The 20,248-nt window shown below is 43.4% G+C and overlaps 1 protein-coding gene across 1 annotated transcript in view; it reads right to left on the bottom strand.

The window, feature by feature from the left end:
- Nucleotides 1-1,046: 1,046 nt before the first annotated feature.
- Nucleotides 1,047-20,248, bottom strand: part of LOC120985537 (stromal cell-derived factor 2-like) — a 28,090-nt gene continuing 8,888 nt past the window's right edge. Inside the window, exon 3 of the mRNA XM_040413523.1 lies at nucleotides 1,047-1,629. Coding sequence (XP_040269457.1) covers nucleotides 1,342-1,629 — 288 coding nt within the window. The 3' untranslated portion in view covers nucleotides 1,047-1,341. The remainder of the gene's footprint in view (nucleotides 1,630-20,248) is intronic.

Below are 20,248 nucleotides of genomic sequence, written 5' to 3' on the forward strand. Positions count from 1 at the left end.
GACCTCCTGAATTCCCAGAGGGGTTTGTAAATCCCCTCACAGGGCATGAAGGACACATCATGAAAGGGGTGGGGGCATACATGGAAGGTGGTGGAGTCTTAGGAAAAGGAGTGTGTCCACAATTTTCAAAAATTTCAGGGTGCAACCACTTATTTGTAGCAGCTCCCGTCCCAGCCACCTCATATCTGCACTGCATGGTTGTGTAGGTTGTTGGATATTGCTCAGCATCCTAGTCTTCTAGACCACCCCACAACACCAAGGCCTACAGATGCATATACCCTGCGCAAAGTGTGAACACAGCCTTAGCACAGCAAGGTTAAAGAAACTATCTGTATTGGAATCTGTGAAACAATGATTGTTCTTATACCTGCAGTTACAGTTTAGTATGGACGCAGTTTCCTTATAAAATTAGCTGATCGCCGCTGGTCTGGCTTCTCTCACCTCAGGCAGGGGCAGCTGTGGCCAAGCAACATTACATGCTCGTTTTTTATTCAAATCAATGCCTGTTCATATGGGCCCACCAGGAAAGGAGTTCTATGAAGTCCCTATGAAGTAGTAGGACATATGGACAAGGGTTGTTCTGGACATTTATAGCGTATCAACAGCATATGGCAATTATGTCCAATAGGTGCACCTCCCACCTCTTGTACCCACTACCCTCTCAAGAATGGGGCTCCACCATGAATGGAGAGTACACCCCACAGCTTTTTCCATTCACTGCTATGGGACTACTGAATATAGCTGAGCCCTTGCAGCTCAATTCATGGAAGACTTGTATTTTTGAGACAGATGTCGGTCCAACCTTTTTGGCACCCACATCTAAGGAATATTTATGGCATATCTTGTCGCCATACCACAAATGGTCAGATGGGACAACCTCTTTACAAGCATATACATACATTACAATGTAAGTATAACAGAATATCTGCAGTTTTATCAAGCTAGATAAACGTATGATAAGGATAATATAAAAGTGACAAAAACAAAACAAAACATGGGATAAGGACAAAAAATAAATAAAATTGAGAACCACAATTGAATTTTTTTTAATATAATTTTAAAAACCATTTGCTGCAGAGACGATAATACAGAATGATATTTTTTTCAACTGCAGTCATGCTCACGGATCAGTCCGGCCCTTTGCTGCCATAACATAAAATATGAAATAACAATAATAATAATAATAATAAATGACACAAGGGTGCAACATCCAAACTGTGCCCCATATTTCACTGTTAATTGCTCTTCAAAGTGTACTTTGTGGGACCCTGGAGAAATCCTCAGGGAAGTCAACACTGTATGGTTAAGAAGACTGAAAGACCTAGACCAGTCTGAGTCCTATCATAACTCGGAGTGAGTGAAGTCAGTCCGTGGAGGTTCACTAGGTTTCATGAAGATACCTTCCATCACTTTCCAGTAGTTATGTGGACCTGCGTAGGTCATGCCATGCACTTCTCTCTGTCCATTTATAGGACGCCCATATTGTTCTCCTGTGACAGACAGCAGTACGTTTGTAGACGCGTGCTTGAACCTCACTTCTTCATTGCGCTGCCAGAATTCCCCATTGCAGAGTACAGTCCAGTCATCTAAGATATCTCCTTCTCCATCGTCTCCAAATGCACTGACCTCCTGCCAATAAACAAGGGAGAAATAGGTCAGGGATTACAATAAAGGAGTTTTCCCACTGACAATACATATCCCCTTATCCACAAGTGTCTGGTCCCTGAACGGAGGTCCAAAAGTGCCCCATGAGAATGGAGCAGTGGTTTGCATGTATGACCACCACACCATCAACAGTCCCGTAGAAGTGAATAGAATAACTGCTGTGGTCACGTGCTGGGTGCTTGAAAACAAAAGGACCACCAAAGTGTCGGTGATTGATATCCAGGAAGAGGTGAGTGTGTTTCTTTTTCTGCTCGATAACATTTATAGCTGATTTATTTTTATTTTTTTATGACCACATTAAAGTGGTTGTCCACAGCTGAAGAAATATTAGAAGTGATAAAGAACCTCCCTAATCGCAAGTCACCTGGTCCTGATGGTCTGCCATACCTTTACTACAAGACATACGTAGACACCCTCCCTCCGTACATGGTCAAGATATTTAATTCTTTCCTGGAGGGCTCTCCTATACCAGAGACAATGCTTCAATCCTTCATCACCCTTATTCCAAAACCTGAGAAGGATCATATGGATTGCTCCAACTATCGTCCTATAGCCCTCCTTAATTCAGACTTAAAGATATTTGCGAAACTTCTGGCGAACAGGCTTGCTAGCCTGCTCCCGAGCTTGATCCATAAAGATCAAGTCGGCTTTGTATTAAATCACCAAGGGGGCGATAACACGAGAAGGGCTATAGATTTGATAGACATCATTAACAGACGGAAACAGCAGGCGTTAATATTGGGCCTGGATGCAGAAAAGGCCTTTGACCGCCTAAGCTGGCCTTTTTTGTTTTTTACATTGCGGTGTTTTGGTATAGGGGGGCCTTTTATGAATGCCATTTGTGCTCTTTATACCCGCCCAACGGCCTTTGTAAAAACGACACATGCCCAGTCCAACATGATAACTATTCGGAACGGAACTCGACAGGGTTGCCTGCTATCCCCCCTACTCTTCGTACTCTGCATAGAGCCTTTAGCAGCATTAATACGGGCCCACCCTGATATTCAAGGAGTAGAGGTCAATAAGGTGACCTTTAAATTATCACTCTTCGCTGACGATATACTTCTTGCCTGTCACGGCTGAGGATGGGGAAAATCCTCAGCCGTGCGATGTCAGATGATGATGTTGTGGCTGCTCGGCCAGGACAACAGGATTAGGGAGCAGGTCACCTCCTGAAGCGTCCCTAACGCTGACCCTGTCTCCTACCTGCATGGGCCGACCTTGATGGTAGGAGGACCAATGCGCAGGAACCTCGGATCCCTAACTCACCCTCCGACCGGTCCCTGGGCTAGGAGTCAAGGTAAGATGGCCTGTTCCTACTGGACACGGAGGAACAGGGGTCTCACTGGCCAAGCTGCAGGGAAAAGGGGAACACAAACAGTCTTACGGATATGGCAGGTGAACTATCCGAGTTCGACCTACCTGCCACAGCCTTGCTGACTGGATCCCTGTGCAAACAGGAATCCAGATCCATAAGCTGCACTAAACAACATAAGGAAAATCCCAACAGACATCACATAGACATCACACATAAAGATGAACATAACCTAAATGTGACATTATATTTTGTGAACCACAAGGGTGGCTCTCACTGGCAGTTGGTAAACACAGGAGGCTGCTCCAGCTAAGCATGTCTGGAGCAACCTACTGAGCCATGCCAAACACCAAGGCTATATAGGCCTAAGAGGCCACACCCAACAGTCAGACACACCCAGTGACATCACACACACTGGGAAGGGAGTTAACCCTTCCAGCACCACAGGAAAGGGAAAACACCAACTTAAAGGGGAAGTGTCAAAACGAAAGTCACACTGTGGCTGTTGCCGCAAGCAACGACATGGGTGGCTACCATGTCCTGGGAGTCAGCCCGAAGGCCGGGACACTGCCACCACATGTACACACTATACAAAACGTTGCTGCGAGCAGCCACAGTGAAGGGAAAGGTCTCAGTGCACACGTAACATAAACAGTGCACACCATACATACATACACACACACCTAACAAAGCGGTAGCTAGGTGTAACCGCATGAAGATGCCGCAAGCTGCCTAGCACCAGCTCAGGCTGCTATCTGCAACAATCTGCAAACACTTGTTGCCCGCGGCAACCACAAGTGAGGCCACACACAAGCAGCCCTCACCTGTGGTTGAACAACCAAAAACAAACCGCAGGCAACCGCATGCGGTTAAGGAGTCACGGTCATGGCCATGGCCATGGCCGTGACATTGCCTTGACAAACCTACATACCTCGTTACCAAACCTATTCCAGACGTTAAGGGAATATGGCAGACTATCTGGCTATAAGATTAATACATCTAAAACAGAGGCTTTATCTATTAATATTCCACCAGATATATTGAGTACTCTGCAAAGCAGTTTCCATTTCAAGTGGAATGATACTACCCTTAAATATTTGGGAGTGAAATTAACAAAAACATATAATACTCTCTATGCCCATAATTTTTTACCCATTTTTCGGGAACTTAATTCGCTCATGACTAAGTTGATGCCCCTGCCGATTTCTCTACTAGGGCGCATTGCAGCGGTCAAAATGACCATATTGCCCAAATTATTATATGTGATGGAAACTATTCCAGTTCCCATACCTAAGAAGGATTTGAGAGCCTTGCAGTCTTCCATCCTCAGGTTTGTCTGGCATGGCAAAAGACACAGAATTTCTTGCAGCACTCTTACCGCCCTCAAGTCGCAAGGTGGTCTTGGACTCCCTGATGTAACTACATACTACTGGGCGACACATCTACGTCGTATCCCCGCATGGTCTTCCCTCCTAGCATTCTCTAGATGGATGGAAATTGAGAAGCTATGGTTGGCCCCTACTCACCCTAATGCCCTCCTGTGGTCACCATTACCGGCCAACTGTATGGCCCACTTGTTGGGTCCTATGTCCCTAACATATAATATCTGGAAAAGTTGCAAACAGAAATTCCCATTGGTATCCGATAAATCTTCCATGACCTCGTTTTTATTTAATCCCTTATTCCCATTAGGGTTACAGCACACCTTTTTTAAGCCATGGTTTTCTAACAAACTATTTAGATTTGGAGAAAATGAACAGATGGCTCACTATGAACAATCACGCTAGGTGCTCTGGACAAAAAGAGTCACCCCTTGCTCTTATTAACCACTTAAGGACCACAGGTTTATACCCCCCTAAAGACCAGGCCCTTTTTTACAAATCGGCACTCCACAACTTTAGCGGTTTATTGCTCGGTCATGCAACTTACTACCCAAATGAATTTTACCTCCTTTTCTTCTCACTAATAGAGCTTTCATTTGGTGGTATTTCATTGCTGCTGACATTTTTACTTTTTTTGTTATTAATCAAAATTTAACGATTTTTTAGCAAAAAAATGACATTTTTCACTTTCAGTTGTAAAATTTTGCAAACAAAACGACATCCATATATAAATTTTGCTCTAAATTTATTGTTCTACATGTCTTTGATAAAAAAAAATGTTTGGGTAAAAAAAAATGGTTTGGGTAAAAGTTATAGCGTTTACAAACTATGGTACAAAAATGTGAATTTCCGCTTTTTGAAGCAGCTCTGACTTTCTGAGCACCTGTCATGTTTCCTGAGGTTCTACAATGTCCAGACAGTATAAACACCCCACAAATGACCCCATTTCGGAAAGTAGACACCCTAAGGTATTCGCTGATGGGCATAGTGAGTTCATAGAACTTTTTATTTTTTGTCACAAGTTAGCGGAAAATGATGATTTTTTTTTTTTTTTCTTACAAAGTCTCATATTCCACTAACTTGTGACAAAAAATAAAAACTTCCATGAACTCACTATGCCCATCAGCGAATACCTTGGGGTGTCTTCTTTCCAAAATGGGGTCACTTGTGGGGTAGTTATACTGCCCTGGCATTCTAGGGGCCCAAATGTGTGGTAAGGAGTTTGAAATCAAATTCTGTAATAAATGGCCGGTGAAATCCGAAAGGTGCTCTTTGGAATTTGGGCCCCTTTGCCCACCTAGGCTGCAAAAAAGTGTCACACATGTGGTATCTCCGTATTCAGGAGAAGTTGGGGAATGTGTTCTGGGGTGTCATTTTACATATACCCATGCTGGGTGAGATAAATATCTTGGTCAAATGCCAACTTTGTATAAAAAAAATGGGAAAAGTTGTCTTTTGCCAAGATATTTCTCTCACCCAGCATGGGTATATGTAAAATGACACCCCAAAACACATTCCCCAACTTCTCCTGAATACGGAGTTACCACATGTGTGACACTTTTTTGCAGCCTAGGTGGGCAAAGGGGCCCATATTCCAAAGAGCACCTTTCGGATTTCACTGGTCATTTTTTACAGAATTTGATTTCAAACTCCTTACCACACATTTGGGCCCCTAGAATGCCAGGGCAGTATAACTACCCCACAAGTGACCCCATTTTGGAAAGAAGACACCCCAAGGTATTCGCTGATGGGCATAGTGAGTTCATGGAAGTTTTTTATTTTTTGTCACAAGTTAGTGGAATATGAGACTTTGTAAGGGAAAAAAATAAAAATAAAAAAATCATCATTTTCCGCTAACTTGTGACAAAAAATATAAAAGTCTAGGAACTCGCCATGCCCCTCATGGAATACCTTGGGGTGTCTTCTTTCCAAAATGGGGTCACTTGTGGGGTAGTTATACTGCCCTGGCATTTTCCAGGGGCCCTAATGTGTGGTAAGTAGGTAAATGACCTGTGAAATCCTAAAGGTGCTCTTTGGAATGTGGGCCCCTTTGCCCACCTAGGCTGCAAAAAAGTGTCACACATGTGGTATTGCCGTATTCAGGAGAAGTTGGGCAATGTGTTTTGGGGTGTCTTTTTACATATACTCATGCTGGGTGAGAGAAATATCTCGGCAAAAGACAACTTTTCCCATTTTTTTATACAAAGTTGGCATTTGACCAAGATATTTATCTCACCCAGCATGGGTATATGTAAAATGACACCCCAAAACACATTGCCCAACTTCTCCTGAGTACGGCGATACCACATGTGTGACACTTTTTTGCAGCCTAGATGCGCAAAGGGGCCCACATTCATTTTATGAGGGCATTTTTAGATATTTGGATCCCAGACTTCTTCTCACGCTTTAGGACCCCTAGAATGCCAGGGCAGTATAAATACCCCACATGTGACCCCATTTTGGAAAGAAGACACCCCAAGGTATTCAATGAGGGGCATGGCGAGTTCATAGAAATTTTTTTTTTTTTGCACAAGTTAGCAGAAATTGATATATATTTTTTTTCTCACAAAGTCTCCCTTTCCGCTAACTTGGGACAAAAATTTCAATCTTTCATGGACTCAATATGCCCCTCACGGAATACCTTGGGGTGTCTTCTTTCCGAAATGGGGTCACATGTGGGGTATTTATACTGCCCTGGCATTCTAGGGGCCCTAAAGCGTGAGAAGAAGTCTGGAATATAAATGTCTAAAAATTTTTACGCATTTGGATTCCGTGAGGGGTATGGTGAGTTCATGTGAGATTTTCTTTTTTGACACAAGTTAGTGGAATATGAGACTTTGTAAGAAAAAAAAAATTAATTTCCGCTAACTTGGGCCAAAAAAATGTCTGAATGGAGCCTTACAGGGGGGTGATCAATGACAGGGGGGTGATCAATGACAGGGGGGTGATCAGGGAGTCTATATGGGGTTATCACCACAGTCATTGATCACCCCCCTGTAAGGCTCCATTCAGTTGTCCGTATGCGTTTTGCGGATCCGATCCATGTATCAGTGGATCCGTAAAAATCATGCGGACGTCTGAATGGAGCCTTACAGGGGGGTGATCAATGACAGGGGGGTGATCAATGACAGGGGGGTGATCACTGACAGGGGGGTGATCAATGACAGGGGGGTGATCAGGGAGTCTATATGGGGTGATCACCACAGTCATTGATCACGCCCCTGTAAGGCTCCATTCAGACGTCCGTATGCGTTTTGCGGATCCGATCCATCTATCAGTGGATCCGTAAAAATCATGCGGACATCTGAATGGAGCTTTACAGGGGGGTGATCAATGACAGGGGGGTAATCAATGACAGGGGGGTGATCAGGGAGTCTATATGGGGTGATCAGGGGTGATCAAGGGTGAATAAGGGGTTAATAAGTGACAGGGGGGGGTGTAGTGTAGTGGTGCTTGGTGCAACATATTACTGAGCTACCTGTGTCCTCTGGTGGTCGATCCAAACAAAGGGGACCACCAGAGGACCAGGTAGCAGGTATATTAGACGCTGTTATCAAAACAGCGTCTAATATACCTGTTAGGGGTTAAAAAAAATCACATCTCCAGCCTGCCAGCGAACGATCGCCGCTGGCAGGCTGGAGATCCACTCTCTTACCTTCCGTTCCTGTGAGCGCGCGCCTGTGTGCGCGCGTTCACAGGAAATTTCGGCTCACGCGAGATGACGCCAATCGGCGTTAGCGTAGCCTGGGGGAGCCGCAGAGATGACGCCTTTCGGCGTTAGCTTAGCGGCAAGTGGTTAAAGTAAATAGTGAATGGAAATTGGACCGGCACTCAAAACACCAAGAGAGATGTGGAACCAAACTTATTTATTCAAACACAATAAAATAAATCGAGTGTATATACTGGCATCAATAATACAGTTTTATCGATAGAATATCGATTATAAAAAAATTAGAATTTTTTATAATCGATATTCTATCGATAAAACTGTATTATTGATGCCAGTATATATACACTCGATTTAAATTATTTAGATTTGCTGATATAGTGGAGTATAGGACCCTTGAGATTATACCATTTGAGTCGCTTAGGGAAAAATACGATCTACCTGAATCCTCTAGATGGCAGCATATACAAATTCAACACCTGCTTAGAACCTTATTTAAAGGGTTTCTGTCACCCCGCAAAACTCATTTTTTTTTTTTTGGATAGTTAGATTCCTCATAGTGCGATATAGGAGAATATAATGCTCTTACTTACTTTCATGCGGCCGATTCTTTATAAAATGAACTTTTATAATATGTAAATGAGGGCTCTACCAGCAAGTAGGGCGTCTACTTGCTGGTAGCTGCTGCAGAAATCCGCCCCCTCGCCGTGTTGATTGACAGGGCCAGCCGCGATCTCCTCCTCCGGCCGGCCCTGTCAGTAATTCAAAAATCGCGCGCCTCGCGTCATTCGGCGCAGGCGCTCTGAGATGAGGAGGCTCGTATCCTCAGCACTCCCTCAGTGCGCCTGCGCCGATGACGTCTTCTCTTTCGGTGATGTCATCGGCGCAGGCGCACTGAGGGAGTGCTGAGGATACGAGCCTCCTCATCTCAGAGCGCCTGCGCCGAATGACGCGAGGCGCGCGATTTTTGAATTACTGACAGGGCCGGCCGGAGGAGGAGATCACGGCTGGCCCTGTCAATCAACACGGCGAGGGGGCGGATTTCTGCAGCAGCTACCAGCAAGTAGACGCCCTACTTGCTGGTAGAGCCCTCATTTACATATTATAAAAGTTCATTTTATAAAGAATCGGCCGCATGAAAGTAAGTAAGAGCATTATATTCTCCTATATCGCACTATGAGGAATCTAACTATCCAAAAAAAAAAAAAAAGAGTTTTGCGGGGTGACAGAAACCCTTTAAAGACACGAAGGTATCTACTCCGACAATGTTTGAGTGATTATGTAAACTCTCGACCTCCACCAAAGGTCTCATATCAGACATGTATGTTCTTCTCTCAACTCCGGAATCCCCACGGATTATACGCCATGCATATATGTCTAAATGGGAGAGATATTTGGAGAGGGAAATACCACAGAGTGACTGGAAGCTTATATGGCGTAGAGCGGCAATGACATCCACATGTGTGACTTATAGAGAGAATTCATATAAGATTTTGATGTTTTGGTATCAAACACCCCAGTTGCTTAAACACTTGAATCCTACTGTTTCTAATACATGTTGGAGGTGCGGCTCTGGTCCAGGGTCTTTGTTTCACATTTTCTGGGACTGTCATGCTATATTCCCACTATGGAGGGAAACCTGTTTCCTGAGGCGATGTGAGGTAATTCAACAAACTTTATTCAGACACAAACAATATAACAAAGGTTATAAACTGTCATATCTATATAGCCTACAGGTGGCAGTAAACATGTTAACATGTATAACTCCTAACATCCTCCCTTTCTTGTGAAATCAAGTAATAGATAACATAAGGTGACAATGTTTTTTATAATGTATCTTGCATACAAAATCCTTATATCTTGTTGGTGTTCTAATAACCCTAGTTCTAGTACGTCTTGGTGTGGCAGGAGCTTCACATTGTTGCATATGATCATCCATCCCTGTTTCTTTGGGAGTTGTCTCATCTGGAGATGTACCTGGTGTAATCACTTCACTTATTTCAATGTCAGATTTGTCATCTGCAGTCCTCAGAAACTTCCTATTCCTTCTGTACAACTGTCCATTTACTTCCACTTTATAAGATCGTGGAGCAACTTTCTCCAAACAAATACCTTGTCGCCAAATTTCATCTGTTGACGACGGCGATGGTTGTATTCGCACTGGCTGACCAATGCTTAGTTCGGGAAGTTCCTTGGCTCCTTTATCATAATATGCCTTTGCTTTTTTGCGTCTTTCAGTTAGGTTCTCGACCACTCCTTTTATAACCTTTGGAAACAGCAGTTTCTGAGCAGTCGGAAGTAAAGTCCTGGTCCTTCTTGACATTAGCCGTTGTACAGGACTACTGCTGGTGCCTTCTGATGGGGTATTTCTCCAGTCAAGAACCGCTTTCCAGATATCCTTGTCATCTCGTTTAGCTTTCTTTATGAGTGTTTTTGCTATTTTTACAGTAGCTTCAGCTTTACCGTTGGACTGACTGTGATATGGGGATGATGTAAGATGTTCAAATTCCCACTCTCTACAAAATCGTGCAAACTCTGAGCTGACAAACTGTGGTCCGTTATCTGTAATTACAGAATCAGGGATTCCATGTCTGCTAAAATGTGCTTTGCAACAATCTATAATTGTTTTAGAGGTGGTATCAGAAACTAAATCAATTTCCCGGAAATCTGAATAATAATCAACAATTATTAAGTAATCTTGTCCTGTTAAGGAAAATAAGTCCATGCCTAGTTTGCTCCAGGGTAGAGTGGGCAATTTGTGAGTCATCAGAGGTTCTTTTGTTTGTTTACGCATATACTCATTGCAAGTATTACAGTTCTTTATTGCCTCTATAATCTCTGGGCCCATGTGTGGCCAAAAGATGACATCCTTGGCCTTGCGAAGGCATGCTTCTATTCCTAAGTGGCTAGAATGAGTCCTCGCTATCATTTCTGGGCGCATGTTTTTTGGTATGATGACTCTGTGTCCTTTATACAGAATTCCATTTTGTATGCTTATCTCATCTCTAAAGCCCCAGTAGTCCCTGATACAAATCAGTATTTTTTCTTTCTGGTCTGGCCATCCTGTAAGAACAGTAGTTTTTAATGCTTGCAAGACTTCATTTTGAACTTCTGAATTTGTTGTAGGCGCAAATCAGACACTCTTAGATATTCTGCAAAGTTTATCTCTTCCAGTTCCTTAGAAAAGGCATCCTCTGATTGCATCAAGAAAATCTCATAATCTGGGGTGTCCTTGTCCATTGTTTTGTGAGGTAATGCTGCTCTTGATAAGAAGTCTGCAATATACATTTCTGATCCTTTTTTATAAACCACATTAAGGTTGTATTTTTGCAACTGTAGCATCATGCGCTGTAGACGTTTTGGTGCTAGTAGGAGAGGTTTTTAAAAAATGCTCTCTAGTGGCTTATGATCAGTCTCAATGTTAATAATATTTTTTCCATGTAAGTACTGATTAAACTTCTGGCATGCATATACAATGGCAAGATATTCCTTTTCAATCTGGGCATATCTTTGTTCTGTTGAAGACAGTGTACGTGATGCAAACGTCACTGGCTGACCTCCTTGCAAAAGTGTTGCTCCAAGACCTTTTTCACTGGCATCACATTGGACTGTTACTTCTTCATTGACATTGTAGTATCTCAAAACTGGATGTTTAGTAACAATATCTTTTATTTGCTTGAGGGCTTCATCATGGCTGGATTGCCAGGCCCACAAGCTGTCTTTGTCTGTCAGTCTGCGTAGTGGTTCACATACATCCGAAAGATGTGGTAAGAATTTTGAAAGGTAGTTTACAAACCCTAGCAGTCTCTGAACTGCTTGTACATTGTCAGGCTTTGGTACCTCTAAAATTGCTCTGACTTTTTCGAGATCAGGACGCAGGCCTTCTGCCGTGAGTAAATGTCCCATGTATGGTACCGAAGATAGCCTCAATCTCAGCTTCTTTTTATTGAATTTTAGGTTCAGCTTTCGTGCTCTCTCTAAGAGTTCAATCAAATTCTTGTCATGATCCTTTGTGGCCTCCTCTGTAGTGTCACCACAGCCATACACCAATATATCATCTGCAATAACTTCCACTCCGGGCAGGTCTTCTACTGCTTCATGTTGTCTACGTTGATATTCTTCTGGTGCAGTAGCAATCCCAAAAGGCATGCGTAGCCATCGGTAACGCTCAAAGGGAGTCCAGAATGTAGTGAGATAACTGCTTTTAGTGTCCAGTTTTACTTGCCAGAAGCCATCCTTAGCATCTAAGACAGAAAATACTTTTGCATTTGTTAAACTTGGCAGGATTTCCTCTATAGTGGGCATTGGATAATGTGAGCGTTTTAGTGCTTTATTTAAGTCTTTGGGATCGATGCATATTCGCAGATTGCCTGGTTTCTTAACAGCAACCATACTACTTATCCATGTCGTAGGTTCTATGACCTTTTTTATCACTCCCAGTGTCTCTAATCTCTCTATATTCGCCTTTAAGTCTGCTTTAAGTGGAGCCGGCACTCTACGTGGTTGGTGTTGAACAGGAGGTATTGCTTCATCTATTTCTAGGTGATACTCTCCAGGTAGACACCCTAGTCCTTTGAAAATGTCTCTATATTCAGTTGTGATCATTTCATAAGAAAAGGGTTAGGTTGTAGTTGTTTGCTGGTCATCATGTATTAATACATTATGTTCTACATTCAGTGTAAGGAGGCCCATTTTCTGACATGTTTCTGCTGAGAGAAGTGGTTTGTGTTTACCTTGGACAACTTGGAATTGCAGTGTATATGTTTTATCTTTATATGTACAATTTAGATTACATTGGCCCATAGGTATCATATAGGTATCATTGTACCATTTTAATTTGAAATTACTCTTCTGTAATGTTGGCTTTCCTTCTTTAACAATTTTGCAATAGTCTTTGTATGTCATAAGGTTGCAGGTGGCCCCACAGTCTAACTGACAGTGTAACCTTTCCCCTGCTTCTCTGTCAATGCTGAGTTCTAGTGGTACAAACCACTGTGACCCTGGACTGCTTACTGCTCCTATTTTATGAATAATAGTGAATACTGATTCTTCTGAGCTGCTGCTCTTGATCTGTGCAGCCATATGTATTCTGGCATGTGCTTTCTGCCTGCATACTCTAGAAAAATGCTTTTGCTTTTTGCATTTACTACAGGTTTCTCCATATGCAGGACAGTGGTCTCTCCCCCAGGGGTGGTTGTTTCCACAGTATCTACATCTGATTGTTTTTACTTTGCTTTCTTTCATGGGCTTTTTATAGGTTTTAGCAGTATAATGTACAGCTTCAGTTTCACTTTTGCTTTTATGCATTGCTTGTATTTGCATTTCTGTAAGTTCATGGCTTCTACACATATCAATGGCTCTCTGTAGGTTCAGGTCTGGTACTCTGAGCATTCGCTTTCTAGCATTAATGTCTTTTGATCCCAGAACTATTCTGTCTCTGATAAGTTCATCATGTAATACTCCAAACTCACATGTAGCGGCTAGCTGCCTCAGTCTAGTCACATACTGATCTATAGTTTCCAATGGGCCTTGGTTTGTGGTATTGAATATGTACCTCTCATAAATGATGTTACGTGAAGGCATAAAATGGCTCTGTAATGCATCCAGAGTTTTCTCTATGTCCTGCTTGTCGGCATCAGAGAGTGAGAGGTGCTGATAAATACGCAGACCGTCTCTCCCCATCACTGAGCGCAGTGTCGCTATCCTTACCTTGGAGTCTTTCTTATCAAGTTCAGTTGCCACCTCATAATCTTCCCACTGGGATTTGAAATATGTCCAGTTAACTGCCAGGTCCCCTTTACAGTCCATGGGAGACGGCACAGGGAAGTTGTTTGCAGCCATTTTCTGTAACACGGTGTGTCTCTTATTAATAAATTACCAGAGAAACTATTCTTGTTGATCTTTTGTTCTGATATTAGGACTTTAGTGGTTTCTACAACACCAAAGCCCTCTCCACTTCTGACACCATGTTTCCTGAGGTGATGTGAGGTAATTCAACAAACTTTATTCAGACACAAACAATATAACAAAGGTTATAAACTGTCATATCTATATAGCCTACAGGTGGCAGTAAACATGTTAACATGTATAACTCCTAACAAAACCCAACACCTTATTCTGCAACTAACTAATGTAAAATTCTCACTCGACACTTATATGTTTTTACTGAACATGCCTCCAACGGTACTAAAGAAACATGTACTCTACTTAGTGCTTCGTATATTGTCGGCAACTAGACGCCTTATAGCTAAATACTGGAAAAGACAGGACATACCGACTCGGCCTGACCTAATCTCCAGTGTTATGGATGTTAGACGAATGGAACACCTAACCGCGCTTTTCAATAACACTACAGACAAATTTCATAAAGTATGGCAGCCGTGGGACACATTCACAGAGATCATTGTGTAGCATTCCTCCCCCCCCCTCTCTACCCTCTTGTGTCTTGTCTTTTGACCATTGTAACTCAATTGTTATATATTACATAAACATATTCGAGGACTGTTCTTGTCCAGTTATATTACTATTGGGTTCAGCCTCTTTGGTTGTAAACTAGCCTGCTCAAATTTACCTTTCTATTGATTGTGGTTTATACCAATATGTGTTGGCAGAAATGGAACTGCTTGGTATGCATTTTTGAAAATTATTTGCAATGTCAAATCTTTCATGTATGCTGGTCACTTGGATGTTAACAGATTTCACAAAGAAATGTTTATGTTTCTTATATACCGTATTTTTCGCTTTATAAGACGCACCTGATTATAAGACGCACCTAGGTTTTTGAGGAGGAAAATAAGAAAAAAAATATTTTGAACCAAAAGGTGTGCTTTTGGTGGATTTTGAACTAATGGTCTGGGGATGACACTGTTATGGGGCTCTGTGGATGACGCACTGTTATGGGGGGGATCTATGGATGATGCACTGTTATGGGGGGATCTATGGATGATGCACTGTTATGGGGGGGAATCTGTGGATGATGCACTGTTATGGGGGGGATCTATGGATGATGCACTGTTATGGCGGATGTGTGCTGTGAAACATAGGACCATGAGGGGGGCCAGCATAAGATGCTATATGTGTGGGTGACACACATATAGCATCTTATGCTGGTCCCCCTCATGGCCCTATGTTTCACAGCATTACAGTACTTTATTGTTTGTATGTAAAATTTTTCTTTAATCCTGAATTAATCGCTCTCCTTTTGATAAACTAGCTGACACGGATGTATCGCGGGCCGCTATGCTGCACAGTGTGGCCGGCGATACATCAGTCACAGTGCGGGGAGGGAGGAGGGGCTGGAGGCAACTCACAGCGGGGCCCGGTGCAGTCACTGTAGTACACCGGGCCCCGTGCACAGAAGTCTCTTAGTATGTAAAATCTTTCATTAATGCTTTATACCATAAATCGCTCTCCTTTTGATAAACTTTACTAGCCTAATCGCCTGCATCAGTACTCACTATGAATGTAGCGTGCGGTCCCTCCGGCGCATGACTTCATCCTGCTCCTGCTTCATTAATGAAGTGGGAGGAGCGTGACGTCAGTCACACGCCGGCCGGACCGCACGCTACATTCATAGTGAGTACTGATGCAGGCGATTAGGCTAGTAAAGTTTATCAAAAGGAGAGCGATTTATGGTATAAAGCATTAATGAAAGATTTTACATACTAAGAGACTTCTGTGCGCGGGGCCCGGTGTACTACAGTGACTGCACCGGGCCCGCTGTGAGTTGCCTCCAGCCCCTCCTCCCTCCCTGCACTGTGACTGTATCGCCGGCCACACTGTGCAGAATAGCGGCCCGCGATACATCCGTGTCAGCCCTGTAAAAAAAGTCAACCATCGTTTTATAAGACGCACTGTCATTTTCCCCCCACTTTTGGGGGGGGAAAAAGTGCGTCTTATAAAGCGAAAAATACGGTACTTCCTTCAATAAAAAGACAATTATAAAAATAAAAAAAAGTGGTTGTCCGGGTTCAGCTCTGTCATTTTTTTCCCTCTCTGATAATATATATTACAAAGTTTCTTATATTCACCCATAGAAATGATTTATACAGTTTGCTGAAGGTACGGTAACCATTTAAAGCATTCCTTAGCTTTTGTAAAACTTTAGCTGTAGTACCACTTTAAATCATTATCCCATAGACCAGGGGTGCACACAACCTTTTTTGGTCTGAGGGCCGCATTGTCACAACGCTCTATTTCAAGGGGCCGCAAATAAAAATAAATGTTGATGAGCGCTCATTTGCATCAGCCTATTACACAGGCCAATGTAAAGTGATTGGGGAGGAGTGATCGCCATCACAGTCCTTCCTCCTTCATTTAGTTATATTGATTATCGGCAGCACATCCCTGATTACACAAAGATGTGCGGCGCGATTATACCGGCCAGTTATTATGAATGAGCGTTCTTATGAAGAGATTTCCCAGTGAAAATGAATTTCGAACACGTTCCTGCAGCATGGCCCCTTAAATCAAAGTTAAACTTACCTGCTCCCCTACCGGTGCGGTCCTCCGCACTGCCCCTGCTGCATCCATTTTCCGGTACCCGCGCTGTTTTCACCTGGCTGTGCATGGCCATGGTCACATACACCTCTCAAGCCAATGACTGGCTTCAGCAGTGATGTGGCCACAAGCAGCATGTCACCACTGAAGCCAATCATTGACTGGAGAGGCGTATGTGACCATGGCCATGCACTGCCAGGTGTAAACAGCGCGGGAACCGGAAGATGGAGGCAGCGCAAAAGACCAGGGCGGCATGGAGCATGTAAATATAAATCTTTTAATTCAGGGGCAGTGCTGCAGGAACCTGTTAAAAAGTCTTTTTTACAGAAAAAACCCAGTAAAAGTGGCGACATTTCCTTCCATCCTGCCTCCTATTCATAAATCAGAGCTTTCCTTTACTGCAGAGGCTGGCGCTCATTGGTTATTACCACCTCCTGCCCCCCAGTTACAGGCGCCATGTATTAACCAGTAAGCACTTTACCTTACTAGTGGGGAAAGTGCTTATTGGTTAACACTTTAATAACCAGGCCTAAACAGTCAATTTTTTTGTGAGCGCACGTGGTGGTTCAAACATTTGGAACTTTATGTTTTATGTGTCGTGACTACCGAAATAATTTTTGCAACAATTTTTTACTTGACACATAGGGCCTTATAATTTATTTATTTTTTTTATTTGGGGGAAAAAAACTGTACAAAACATTTTTTTAAAGTATTTTCAAACTATAGCTCTTTATTCTTTAAATATGAAAAAATTGACACCAAAATAAATTACTCTAATTAGTTCCCTATTTTGTGTCAGTTGTTTTGTTATCTAATAATATGTATGGTTTCACGTGAATAGGGCGATAATGGTGACCGTTTTGGTTGGTGTGGGTGTTTTGTCTTCTATGTATTTTATTATTTTTTTGTGTTTTTAACCTAATTTTTAATATATTTCTGCTACTAAATATATCCCCCAAAAGGTAATAAAAAGACCTTTGGGGGGACACTGACACTTTGTTAATTTTTCACTTTTTCCTTTTATTTGTATTTTATTATATTTTTTTTTATAACTGGTTTATTACTTTTTTTTATTTTTATACACTGCTCCAAAAAATAAAGGGAACACAAAAATAACACATCCTAGATCTGAATTAATTAAATATTCTTCTGAAATACTTTGTTCTTTACATAGTTGAATGTGCTGACAACAAAATCACACAAAGATTAAAAAATGGAAATCAAATTTTTCAACCCATGGAGGTCTGGATTTGGAGTCACACTCAAAATTAAAGTGGAAAAACACACTACAGGCTGATCCAACTTTGATGTAATGTCCTTAAAACAAGTCAAAATGAGGCTCAGTAGTGTGTGTGGCCTCCACGTGCCTGTATGACCTCCCTACAACGCCTGTGCATGCTCCTGATGAGGTGGCGGACGATCTCCTGAGGGATCTCCTCCCAGACCTGGACTAAAGCATCTGCCAACTCCTGGACAGTCTGTGGTGCAACGTGACGTTGGTGGATAGAGCGTGACATGATGTCCCAGATGTGCTCAATTGGATTCAGGTCTGGGGAACGGGCAGGCCAGTCCATAGCATCAATGCCTTCGTCTTGCAGGAACTGCTGACACACTCCAGCCACATGAGGTCTAGCATTGTCTTGCATTAGGAGGAACCCAGGGCCAACCGCACCAGCATATGGTCTCACAAGGGGTCTGAGGATCTCATCTCGGTACCTAATGGCAGTCAGACTACCTCTGGCGAGCACATGGAGGGCTGTGCGGCCCTCCAAAGAAATGCCACCCCACACCATTACTGACCCAATGCCAAACCGGTCATGCTGGAGGATGTTGCAGGCAGCAGAACATTCTCCACAGCGTCTCAAGACTCTGTCACGTCTGTCACATGTGCTCAGTGTTAACCTGCTTTCATGTGTGAAGAGCACAGGGCGCCAGTGGCGAATTTGCCAATCTTGGTGTTCTCTGCAAATGCCAAACATCCTGCATGGTGTTGGGCTGTAAGCACAACCCCCACCTGTGGACGTCGGCTGTGGACGTCGGCCCTCATATCACCTTCATGGAGTCTGTTTCTGACCGTTTGAGCAGACACATGCACATTTGTGGCCTGCTGGAGGTCATTTTGCAGGGCTCTGGCAGTGCTCCTCCTGTTCCTCCTTGCACAAAGGCGGAGGTAGCAGTCCTGCTGCTGGGTTGTTGCCCTCCTACGGCCTCCTCCACGTCTCCTGATGTACTGGCCTGTCTCCTGGTAGCGCCTCCATGCTCTGGACACTACGCTGACAGACACAGCAAACCTTCTTGCCACAGCTCGCATTGATGTGCCATCCTGGATAAGCTGCACTACCTGAGCCACTTGTGTGGGTTGTAGACTCCGTCTCATGCTACCACTAGAGTGAAAGCACCGCCAGCATTCAAAAGTGACCAAAACATCAGCCAGGAAGCATAGGAACTGAGAAGTGGACTGTGGTCACCACCTGCAGAACCACTCCTTTATTGGGGGTGTCTTGCTAATTGCCTATAATTTCCACCTGTTGTCTATCCCATTTGCACAACAGCATGTGAAATTGATTGTCACTCAGTGTTGCTTCCTAAGTGGACAGTTTGATTTCACAGAAGTGTGATTGACTTGGAGTTACATTGTGTTGTTTAAGTGTTCCCTTTATTTTTTTGAGCAGTGTATATTTTTGCCACATAATACCGTATTTTTCACCCCATAAGACGCACCCCCCCCCCCTAAAAGTGGGGAGAAACGCCCCTGCATCTTATGGGGCGAATACTAATGAAGAGCTTCCATTATGGAAGCGCTCATTAGTACCGGAGGACCGGGAAGCGGTGTAGTCTCTGTACTCACCGCTTCCTGGTCCTCAGCTGTCGGCTGTGCAGGGATGCGCACAGAGTGAGTGCGCTCTGTGATCTCACGCTGTGCGCAGCCTTCACAGCACAGCTGACAGCAGGAGGAAGTGGATCGAATTTTAAAGTTTTCTGTGGCATGGGGGCTCATATGGGAGCTACTAAGAGGCATGGGGGCACATATGGTGGCTGCACATAGGCATGGGGGCTGCTAAGAGGAATGGGGGCTCATATAGGGGCTGATGAGAGGCAATGGGGGCTAATGAGAGGCAATGCAGCTCTTATCTGAGGTCTGATTGGGGGTCATTCACATTGGGGTCTGATCTGAGGTCTTATTAACATTGGGGGTCTGATAGGGGCTGTGAGCTGAGGTCTGATTAATATTGAGGTTCTGACTGCTGGTCTGACCTGAGGGTTAATGAAAAATATTTTTTTCTTATTGTTCTCCTTTAAAAAAAATATGGGTATGTCCTCCAAGGGGTCATAAAAAGACTGTTGGGGGACAATGAACTGCCTTACCAAACACGGCAGGTGGCAGTCCGGACATCGTTGGGGCACATCAGTGACATCCCTCTTCACCAATAAGAGAGCCTTTGTGATTTATCCAGCCCCAAGCATGGCTTGCCTTACTGTATCACCCAGGACATAGTACATTTGTTTATCTATTTTTTTATCTATGATGTTATTTACAACTATTATCCTCCTCTAACCGACCCCCTGATGAACCGTGGTGGGGAAATGCGTCGGGGTTAAAATTGACATCATTATTTGTGTGAAATTTCTAACGTGCAGGGTTGTACAGGGCCAGACAGGGCAGGCACGGGGACAGGGAGATCCCACCATCATCCCTGGGCAAAGGGTTAACCTAGGGTG

Source organism: Bufo bufo, unplaced genomic scaffold (genome assembly GCF_905171765.1).
Source record: "Bufo bufo unplaced genomic scaffold, aBufBuf1.1, whole genome shotgun sequence".
Classification (NCBI taxonomy): domain Eukaryota; kingdom Metazoa; phylum Chordata; class Amphibia; order Anura; family Bufonidae; genus Bufo; species Bufo bufo.